General features: G+C 38.2%; 1 protein-coding gene across 1 annotated transcript in view; it reads left to right on the top strand.

Moving 5' to 3' along the window:
- Positions 1-11,983, top strand: part of ANKRD31 (ankyrin repeat domain 31) — a 128,583-nt gene that overhangs the window by 109,373 nt on the left and 7,227 nt on the right. The window contains exon 25 of the mRNA XM_020880914.2: positions 7,159-7,261. Coding sequence (XP_020736573.2) covers positions 7,159-7,261 — 103 coding nt within the window. The remainder of the gene's footprint in view (positions 1-7,158; positions 7,262-11,983) is intronic.

The raw sequence follows: 11,983 nt of genomic DNA, 5'->3' as shown, positions 1-11,983 counted from the left end.
CTGAAACTGAATCTGTGCTCATAGAGCGAACGTGGCCCTAGTTGCTGTAGCGGAGGTTCTTTGGAGTTTGACGTCTCTGCCTAGCGATGACTCAGTCTTCCCGCTCTTTATCTCTGTTGGAGTTACCGCCAAGTTTCTGGTTTTGCATATCTGGCTGTGATATCATTTGGCCCTCACACTGTACTCACGTGCCTCATTTGCATGTCACCTTGCCTCTGGTCTTCTCTCATTAGCCATGTCAATTAGAGTCATGCTGTTTCAGATCATTGTGATGGTGAAGCCAGATACAAATGTGGGCACTAGAATTAGGGCAGTTCTTGGGTGTGAGGAATTCATGCGGACTATCTAACCTAGCTTAGAGTTTTAAATTATCCCAGGAATGGAAATAGTTCCAAAAATTACTATAGGGCACTCATACTTCTCATAAATAACACAGGCTGAGAAATTGAGTTTGTTTACAATTTTTTTCAACGCCTCCTTTAAAATTTACCACAGTAACCTTTACCTCTTCTTGTCTTGGGGTAACTCCTGAATTCACAGTCACTTCTTGATGAGAACAGGTTTTTGCTATCTTGGTAAATGTGAACATTTTCACTGATTAGGTGGTGTGGGGATGTAGAGCCAGGTTGTCAGGTGAGAAATGCCAGAAAACTAGGTCTCGTCCTACATCTGCATCCACATCGACAGAATGGCAGAGCCACGAGCCCCAGAAGTGACTCAGATCTGCCCAGGCAGCCAGGCTGATGAGCAGCTTTGCCAAGGGAGTCCTCATGCTTACCCCACCAGGTGCTGCGTGCTCCTCTCGCTGCTGCTGTCTCCTGAAGGGACCTAGTGCCGGTTCAGTCTCAGGCCTACTCATCGTTATCGCTGTCCATTAAATCACTGCTGCCTTATGGAAAATAAATTTTTAACTCAATGGATTTTCTTAAAGCTGTGTTCTCTGAATGCGTGAATTATCCCTAGTGATATGTCTGGGGCTTACTCAGGACTCCTAAGTCTACTAAGGTAAAATTTTACCCACCACTAACTGATTAAAAATATACTTTAAATTTTGAGATATAGGTGAAAACATACTGAGCCTACATGTTGATGAGGGCATAGTGTATGTTGGATATCATCAGGGCAATAATGTGAACAAAACCCAGTCTTTCTTCTTTTTATATACTTGCAGATAAACTTTATTATTTCGAGGTATAGTCAGTTTCAGCGGTACAACATAGTGATTCACCGTTTTTATAAGTTATACTTAATTTAAGTTTATTGTGAAATATTCGCTCTGTTCCCTGTGCTGCAGAATGTATCCTCAGAGCTTGTTTATTTCGCATGTGGTCTCCTGTACCTCTTAGTCTCCTACCCCTATCTTGCCCCTCCATTCTTCCCTCTCCCCGCTGGCTGCCACTAGTCTGTTCTCTTTATCTGTGTCTGTTTCTCGTTTGTTATATTCATTTATTTTATTTTTTGATTCCCCATGTAAGCAGTAACAGAGTATTTGTCTTTTTCTGTGTTTTTTTATTTCACATACCATGAACTCTCCAGGTCCATCCATGTTGTTGCAAATGGCAAGATTTCATTCTTTTTATGGCTGAGTAGTATTCCGTTGTACATTTACACCAATCTTCTTTATCTATTCATTTCTTGATGGACACTTAAAGTAGAAGTGAACATCGCCCAGTCATGTCTGACTCTTTACAACCCCATGAACTATACAGTCCATGGATTCTCGAGGCCAAAATACTGGAGTGGGTAGCCTATCCCTTCTCCAGGGGATCTTCCCAACCCAGGGATCTAACCCAGGTCTCCCACATTGCAGATGGGTTCTTTACCAGCTGAGCCACAAAGGAAACCCAAGAATACTGGAGTGGGTAGCCTATCCCTTCTCCAGCGGATCTTCCTGACCCAGGAATCAAATCAGGGTATCCTGCATTGCAGGTGAATTCTTTACAAACTGATCTACCAGGGAAGCCCCGATGAACACTTAGGTTGTTTCTATATATTGGCAACTGTAAACAATGCTTCTTTGATCTTTGAAGTGCACGTTCACGTTTTTTTGAATTAGTGTTTTTTTGTTTTTGGATGTATACCCAGGAGCAGAATTGCTGGATCATATGGTAGTTTTAAGTTTTTGAGAAACCTCCATACTATTTTCCATTGTGCTTACACCACTTTTCTTTCTTTTTTTTTTTTGGCATTTTTATTTTTAAAAGTTTTTTTCCATTTATTTTTATTAGTTGGAGGCTAATTACTTGACAATATTGTACTGGTTTTTGCCATACATTGACATGAATTAGCCATGGATTTACATGTATTCCCCATCCCGGTCCCCCCTCCCACCTCCCTTTCCACCCAATCCCTCTGGGTCTTCCCAGCCCACCAGCCCCGAGCACTTGTCTCGTGCATCCAACCTGGGCTGGTGATCTGTTTCACACTTGATAATATACATGTTTCGATGCTGTTCTCTAGAAACATCTGACCCTCGCCTTCTCCCACAGAGTCCAAAAGTCTATTCTGTACATCTGTGTCTCTTTTTCTGTTTGCATCTAGGGTTATCATTACCATCTTTCTAAATTCCATATATATATGCGTTAGTATACTGTATTGGTCTTTATCTTTCTGGCTGGCTGACTTCACTCTGTATAATGGTTACACCAGTTTTCGTTCCCACCAACAGTGTAGAAAAGTTCCCCTTTCTCCACAGCCTTGGCAACATTTGTTATTTGTGTTCTTTTTGATGATGGCCATTCTGACAGGTGTGAGGTGATACCTCATTGTGGCTTTGATTTGCATTTTTCTTATGATTAGCAGTGTTGAGCATCTTTTCATGTGACTGTTGGCCATCTGTATGTCTTTTTTTAGGAAATTTTCTATTCAGGTCTTCTGCCCATTTTTGACCAAGTTGTTTTTTGATACTGAGTTGTATGAGCTGTTTATACATTTTGCATATTAACCCCTTATGAGTATATCATTTGCAAGTATTTTCTCCCCTTCAGTAAGCTTTCATTTTGTCAGTGGTTTCCTTTGCTGTATAAAAGCTTTTAAGTTTAATTAGGTACGATTTATTTATTTTTTGTTTCCTTTGCCTTAGGAAACAGATCCAAAACAGTGTCGCTCTAATTTATGTCAAAGAATGTTCTGCCTGTGTTTTCTTCTGGGAATTTTATGATTTCCATAAAATCATAAAATTTAGGTCTTTAATTCATTTAGAGTGTACGTTTTGTATATGGTGTGAGAAATGTTCTCATTTCATTTTTTTTACATGTTGCTGTCCAGCTTTCCCAGCACCACGTAGTAAAGAGACTGTCTTTTCATTGCTGTGTGTTCTTGTCTCCTTTGTCTTAGACTGACCGACTGTAGTGTGTGGTGTGCCTCTGGGCTCTTTGCTCTGTTCTGTTGGTGTGTGAGTCTGTTTCTGTGCCTGTTCAAGGCTGTTGTGATTACAGCAGCTTTGTAGTACCGTCTGAGGTCAGAGAGTGTGATTCCCTGAGCTCTGTTCTTTCTCAAGACTGTTGTAGCTATTCAGGGCTTTTGTGTTCCCATACAAAGTTTAAACCTATTTATTCTAGTTCAGTGCCATTGGTATTTTGATAGGGATTGCATTGAATCTGTAGACTGCCTTGGCTAGTGTGGTATTTTAACAATATTAATTTTTCCAGCCCAAGAACACAGTATATCTTTCCATTTATTTGTGTCATTTTCAGTGTCTTCTCAATCAGTGTCTTACAGTTTCCCAAGCACAGGACTCTTGCCTCCTTAGGTAGATTTATTCCTAGGTATTTTATTCTTTTTGATGCAGTGGTAAGCAGGATTATTTCCTTAGCTGTTTCTGATAGTTCACTGTTAACATACAGAAATACAATAGGTTTCTATATATTAATTTTGCATCCAGCAATTTTTCTGAATTCACTGATGAGCTCTGGTAGTTTTCTGGTGGTGTTTTTAGTGTTTTCTATATATAGTATCATATCTTCTGCAAACAGTGACAGTTTTACTTATATCTTTACTTTTCTTGCCTGATTATTGTGGCTAGAAATTCCAATACTATGTAAATAAAAGTGGCAAGAATGGTCATCCTTGTCTTGTTTGTGATCTTAGAGGGAATGCTCTCAGCTTTTCACCATGACTATAATATTAAGTATGCATTTGTCGTATATGGCCTTTGTTATGTTGAGACATATTCTCTCTTTGCCCCCTTTCTGGAGTATTTTTTTTTAAATCATAAACAGATGCTGAATTTTGTCAAAAGCTTTGTCTTATTTATTGAGATGACTATGATTTTTATTCTTCAGTTTGTTAATGTGGTGTATCACACTGATCAATTTGCAGACATTGAAAAATCCTTGCAACTCTAGGATAAATCCCACTTGATCATGATTTATGATCCTCTTAATATGTTGTTGGATTCTATTTGCTAATGTTTTGTTCAGGATCTATGTATCTGTGTTCATCAGTGATAGTGGGCTGTAATTTATGGGACTTTTTTTGTGATATCCTGTCTGGTTTTGGTATCAGGATAATGCTGGCCTTCTAGAATGAGTTCGAAAGTATTTCTCCCTCTGCGGTTTTTTGGAATAGTTGGAGAAGGATAGGTGTTCACTCTTCTCTAAATGTTTGGTAGGATTTACCTGTGAAGTTCTCTGGTTCTGTACTTCTGTTTATTGGGAGTTTGTCTGTTGTTTTAATATTGATATGTTTGGCTGTACTGAGACTTAGATCCTACACTGGATCGCAGGATCTCCGCCCTGTAGCTGCTGCATGTGGGGTCTTCAGTTGTGGCCTGTGAATACTTAGTTGTGGCATGTGGGATCTAGTTCCCAAGCTAGCAATGTTTAACATGGGCCCCCTACGTTGGGAGCATGAAGCTTTGACCACTGGACCACCAGGGAAATACTTGTTGGGAGTTTTGTGGGTTTTTTAAAAATGTTTATTTATTTTCCCATGTCGGGTCTTAATTGTGGCACACAGCGCCTTACTCGTGGTGTGTGGGATCTAGTTCCCCGACCTGGGATCACACCCGGGCCCCCTGCACTGGGAGCATGGAGTCCTAGCCACTGGACGACCGGGAAAGCGCCCCTGTTGGAAATTTTAAATTACTGATTCTATCTCATCACTGGTAATTGGTCTATTCAGATTTTCTATTTATTCCCAGTTCAGTTTGGGGAGATTGTACATTTGTAAGACTTTGTCCATTTCTTCTAGACTATACATTTTATTGACATGTAGTTGTGTAGGAGTCTCTTAAGAATCTTGATATTTCTGTGGTGTTGGTGATAACTTCTCTTTCATTTCTAATTCAACTGACTTGGGCCCTCTCCCTGGTTTTCTTTATGAGTCTTTATCAATTTTGCTTATCTTTTCAAAGAACTGGGTTTTAGTTTTGTTGATCTTTTCTGTTGTTTTTTTTAGTCTCTATTTATTTCTGCTCTAATCTTTTTGATAGGTTCTTTTGTTCTTCCTTCTCTAGTTCCTTTAGGTGTAAGGCTAGGTTGTTTGAGTTTTTTCTTTTTCCTGAGGTAAGCTTGTATCACTATAAACTTCCCTCTTTGAACTGCTTTTGCTGTATCCCATAGATTTTGGATCATTGTGATTTTATTTTCTTTTGTCTCTAGGTACTTTTTATTTCTTCTTTCATTTCTTCAGTGAACCATTGGTTGGTTAGTAGCATGTTGTTTAGCTTCCACGTGATTGTGTGTTTTGCAGTTCTTTTTTTTTTTTTTAGTAGTTGATTTCTAGTCACTTAATATTGTGGTTAGAAAAGATGCTTGATATGATTTCATGTGCACTTGGAAGGTATATTCTTCTTTTTTTGGATAAATGGTCAAAATCCATTGTTTTCAACTGTTTATTATTTGGAGATATGACAGATGGCAGGTAGTGGCCTCACTGGTTCTTCTTCCATTGCAAGTAAGGAGGGTTTAGCACCCTGAGTAGGCCAGGTCTGTTCCATTAACATATGAGGCTTTGTTTGATCATAGGATTGAGCTATAAGTCTGCCTAACCATTCCATATTCCTTAGGCCACCCATGCTCCCTTCAGTAACAAGCACTTATTGAGCACCGAGGGTGTGCTTGACAGTATGCCAAAGGTATATTTCTCATAAGTATTATCCCTTTTACTCCCCACAACTTAAAAATCTGGAGGCACTCAAGGAATTTAAGAATCCTGATTAAGATCTGGGACTTCAGAGCTTTCTCCCTATATTGTCAGGCACTATGTGAAGTGCTAGAAAATAAAACTTAGTATGATACAAATTTTTAGTGAAAACAGACACATTAATACATAATTTCATTTAAGTGAGTTTAGTGCTTGACAGAAGTATAAATGCAGAGGTTATGGGGTCCTGTAGGAAGGTCATTACTTGAGCATCTCTGGGTGAGCATCCTGGAGGAAGGGGTGTTCAAGTCAAGACTTGCTGGGTTAACCATAGTGAACCTAGCTTCTGGGATTATGTTATCAGACTGCTTTAGAACTCAGTCTGGAGAAAGCAAAGACTCTTGGACTCAAACATTTCTGGCAGGTGTTTGCCAATCTGCCTCAGTCCAGCCCATTTTTGTGTATGTATTTCTAAGCTCTGAACTTTGGGGCTGATAAACAACAGCTAAGTTCACAAGCAAACCAAGGTGGGTGGGGGGTGCGGGGCGGGAAGTGAGGGGACTTTGATGTTTAGACCTGAAATGCTGTTAATCTAGTCAGTTGCATGTCTGATTTCTTGAAAAGTACCATTTTACTTTTATGGCTTAATTTTATTAATGCAACACTTAAGTTTTTAAGTTGTAAAGTAGCAGGTACTGAATTAGTATTTGTTGGTAAGTGAATGTATGAGAGAATTAATGATATAAATCTGAGATCAACAATTTTCCCCATAAAGAGCCAGATAATAAATATTTCAGGCTTTGTGAGCATATGATCTCTGTCAAAACTACTTGATCCTTTTGTAGCATAAAAATAGCCATAGATGTTAAGTAAATGAATGGTATCACTGTGTTCTAGTAAAACTTTAGTTACAGAAAAGATGGCAGCCCACATTTGGCTGTGGGTTATACTTTGCCAATAAATAATATACAACAATCAGTACTGTACTGGAGTTACAATTTGCAAGAGATAGGTGCATTTGCTTCTCTTGATTTTGTATGATTTTGAAATTTTGTGTTTACTTATGTGCAGATAACATACCAGGGGAAGGAACTTTTAAAGTATGTTTCTGAGGAATTATACATGCCTCCAGATCCAAACTTGGTACTTCAACAACATCAACCTTGCCTTCCAGGTATGTGCAGACCAAAACCTATTTCTTAGTTGTGGAAAAACACACCCTAATCCACTGATAAGACATTTCACTTGTCTTTTTTTTTTTTTCATTCAGGTTAAATTCACCTAATGTTCAGATAACCATTTTAAAGTGAACAGTTCAGTGGCATTTAGTTTATTCATTCTTTGATTGGCATTTGGGGTTCCACTTTCGGAACATTGGACATTTCGGCTATTGGACATAGTGTTACTGTTAACAGGTATATACATATATTTGTATGTACCTGTCTTCAGTTCTTTTGGATATATACCAAGGAGTAAATTGCTATATTACTAATATATATTATATATTTACTTTTTTGAGAAACAGCCATATGTTTTCCACATCAACTGAATCATTTACATTCCTACCAGCAGTGTACAAATGTTCCAGTTTTCCCACATTCCCACCAAAAATTATTTTCTGCTTATTCACAGCACTCCATTTAAACTCCATTTAACTTAATTTCTAGAAGAATAACCCTTTCCTCACAGCTCCTTTCTCTGTGAATCTATGATGTGCTTATTTTAGGTAGATTTTTTTTTAGTTGGAATAAATTTATTTCATGTGTATGTAAACAAGGTATTTAATAGTCGTAGCATTTTTTAAAAATGCATATTAAATCAGATAAGTTTGACTACACCCCAGATATAACAAAGTGCAGGGAAAGAAATGGACATATCAGCAATAAGATTTGTTTTTAAATCTGTACATCATCCACAAGGCCCAAACAATAGAAGCAAAGGCTTGAGTGTCCCTAAAGTAGTGCCGTTTGAAAGAAACCTATAATAGGTCAGTTAAAACCCATGTCACAGTAGCAGCAGTTCATTTTAACAATAGTGTGGCAGAGAATACATATGAAAAATTCATCACAAGACAGCCAAGTCTTCAATAATGCGACTTCATGTAAAAACTCAAGCTGTAAATAAATATTAGTAAGGTAGATTTTTTTAAGTGTCATAAAAGGGAAATAGCTTCCCAAGTAGTGCTGGTGGTAAAAGACTTGGCTGCCGCTGCAGGAGACATAAGAATCGCCGATCCATCCCTGAGTTGGCAAGATCCCCTGGAGGAGGAAATGGTAACCTACTCAAACATTCTTGCCTGGGAAATCCTATGGACAGAGAAGCCTGGCGGGCTATGGTCCATAGGATCACAAAGAGTCGGACAGGACTGAAGTAACTTAGCACAAAAGGGAAAATGATATTTTTCCCTTCTTTGCAGGCATCATTTGGTTAGTTTCCCATATTTTCTAAAAATAAACACTAGATACTAGAATAAAGCTTTGCTTACTAGTGTAAACTGATACACTTCATTTGGTGGAATAAACCTTCAGAAAACTGAAGAGAATGTCGTCTTCAGTCAGCAGTTGACTGCAGAGTTGTTGGAAAGGACAGCACACACTCATGAAAAGTGGACGTAAGTCATGCTGTGCTACCCTCCTCTCCTGCAGCGTTCCCTCCTTTTCCCCCAGTGTCCCTGTCTTAGACCAGTTGGGGACAGTATATGAGGAAAAGAGGCACAAAAGAGAAATGATAATTCTGTAAGAACCAGAGACAGAAATCAAACAGGATTACTGTCACCAGGCCCCTAACCAGGGGCTTCCCAGGGTTTCTCGTTCCCTTACAACAAATCCAATAATTCAACACTTTCCTAACTTTTCACAGAGCCCTTTGTCTCAAAAACTGGCTTCAGAATAAGATGCATTTTCTCCAGTTTTCTAGGGATAGCCTCAAAAATGTTTCTCATCATTTCGGGGAAACTCATAAAATAAAACAGTTGTGAAGAAGTTAAAGGGTTTAAGGAACTGGAAGGAGTTGTGATTCATGGCCTTTGGTTCCTCACCCTGACTGCAGTTCTACCTAATCTTGGAGATGAGCCTGGAACCCAGAGTTTTTCGAAGTGATTCTTAGGCAGCCAGCCTGACTGCTGACTCTGAATGACTAGTAGTATCTGATTTCTTATGCAGGTAATAATTTGAAAATTCTTTATATTCGGCCCTTCACTTTGATTCCAAAGCATACCTGCCCCAGGGCTTGCATACTCACATTTGCTGTCCCTTCCCCTCTCCCTTTTTCTGTCTCTCTCTGTCACTCACACACACACACTTCTTGAAGGAAGATCAAGCAAACCTTTCTCCTAGTTTTATCCTTAAGTGTCAAAGCAGAAATACAGGTTCTTCCTCATATTAGAAACGTTGTCTGCTCCTCAGATCTTCTAGTTCCAGGCACGTAGTTCCAACCCCAGCCATACATCTCTTTTCTCAGAGGGCTCATAGATCACCTGCTCAGTAAGCATGAAATTTGAAAAATGGATTCTGCTTCTGTTGCCAACAGTATAAACAGTTTCTTGTTACTAATTTCTCTCCAGAAATCCTGAATTTTCTTTCCTTTAGAAATTTCAGATGTTAGTACTAATTTGAGAACTGTGGAGGCACCAGTATGCCAACTAGCATCTTGCTACCTTGATCTGGACCTAGGAATCTATAAAACAGGTCTGTAGGCTACTGTTGAAGTTTTATTTAAACATGGCTTGATTTAGGATTCTTTTGCACCTGGTTTTGTGGTACCTAAAAGAGATCAAAAGACCTGGCAAGTTAGAAAAATGTAAAGTCTCTAACCTTATTACATGCAAGGTTGCTGTCTTATCTCTCCAGAGATATACAGATGACCATTAGGAACATGAAAAGATACTCATTATTTCTTATTGTTAGAGAAATGCAAATCAAAACTACAATGAGGTACCACCTCATTGTTAGAGGTGGCCATCATTAAAAGGTTTACAAATAAATCTTGGGGAGAGTGTGGAGAAAAGGGAACCCTCCTACACTGTTGGTGGAAATGTAAATTGGTGCAGCCACTATGGAAAACAGTGTGGAGGTTCCTTTAAAAATCAAAAGTAGAGCTGCTACATGACCCAGCAACCCTCCTCCAAGGCATACATCTGGACAAAACTATGGTGCAAAATGATACAGACACCCCTATGTTCTCAGCAGCACTGTGTACAATAGCCAAGACATGGGAGCAACCTCCGTGTCTCCTAGCAGCCAAATGGATGCAGGAGATGCAGTGGGGGACTTCCCCGGTGGTCCAGTGGCTAAGAATCCGTCCTGCAATGCATGCGGTGTGGATTTGATTCCTGGCTGGGGAACTAAGATCCCACATGGCGCACAGGGCACCTAAACCCTCATGCCACAACTAAGACCTGATGCAGTTAAATAAATACATTGTTTTTTTTAATAAAGAAGGAATGGTATATATATGCACAATGAAATACTACTCAGCCATAAAAAATAATGAAATAATGCCTTTTGCAGCAACATGAATGGACCTAGAATTATCATACTAACTGAAGTAAGTTAAACAGAGAAAGACATATACCACATGATACCACTTGTATGTAGAATCTAAAATATGACACAGATGAACTTATTTATGAAACAGAAACAGACTAACAGACATAGGAAGCAAACCTACGATTACCAAAGGGGAAAGGGGTGGTGGGAGAGGGGTAAATGAGGTGTTTGGGATTAGCAGATATGAACTACTGAACATAGATAAACAACAAGGTCCTACTATATAGCGCAGAGAACTATAGTCAGTGTCTTTTAATAAACCATAATGAGAAACATATAATGTGTACCTGAATCACTTTGCTGTACATTAGAAACTAATACATTATAAGTCAATTTACTTCAAAAAAAAAAAAAGAAGTGATTGCCCTTCACATTTTCTCATCCAGAAATTTAAGAGAACTATATCTCTTTACCCCTCATCCAGTTTACTTCTGTTAATACATATCATTTTGGATTCATGGTATCAAGAAAATGCTGAGTCATGAAGATAAGAGATAATATGACTTTCAGTAAGTCAGAGATAATGAAGAGCTTTTTATTTTTTTGAGTTCTACACAAAAACTAGTTAACTTGGCAACACGAGGCAATGTATTGGTAGACTACAGGGTGTTAAAATGTGGTACATTAACACATTTGAGGGTATATGTTAAGCCTAATGAAAGATTTTAAACATACCAAAGCTAACCTTTAAGAGTGACATTCTGTTGATGAAATGTTGATTGAATCCCTGAAGTATTATCTCTAAAGTCCTTTTAAGCTTTAAAATGGAGTGAATCTGTGGTGCATTTTCCCTTAAAATTTCACAGCTTCCTCCCAAACCTCTCTCTCCACTGTGTACTTGGCTGTAGTTCCCTTTTGTGTTATTGAGGGACTCTTCATTGATATTTCAGTATATATTGGAATATGAAAAAATGAACATTCCCAAAACTTCTACATCATTTGTGAATACTATGTATAAACATATTGATATACTTTTCATAAAGTTCTCTAAAAAAACATTATGTTAATATAAATCACATTTCATCATTTACCTGGAAAGTCAATTTTATATGTTTATGTCCCCTGTTACCATAGTACCAAGACACTCAAAACACCTGAAGCTGAGTGTATTTATCTAAGCAAAATAAAACAAAAAGGTGTCTCCTGAGGTCTTTTCTTTTCCCAAGCTATCATTTAATGCACACTGATTATATAATTTATAATTTTCTTTCATGAGGATCTAACATCACTTGTTCATTCAGAAATAAAACACAATTTTTCTGTTGTAAAAAGTAGACTTTTTTGTTTTGAAAGTCTGACGTATGTGTAATCTGTTGTAAATACATGACTTTAAAGAAAGAGTTTTATTC

This window comes from Odocoileus virginianus, chromosome 6 (genome assembly GCF_023699985.2).
Source record: "Odocoileus virginianus isolate 20LAN1187 ecotype Illinois chromosome 6, Ovbor_1.2, whole genome shotgun sequence".
In the NCBI taxonomy this organism is placed as follows: Eukaryota; Metazoa; Chordata; class Mammalia; order Artiodactyla; family Cervidae; genus Odocoileus; species Odocoileus virginianus.
This window is presented reverse-complemented; position numbering and strand designations above follow the sequence as displayed.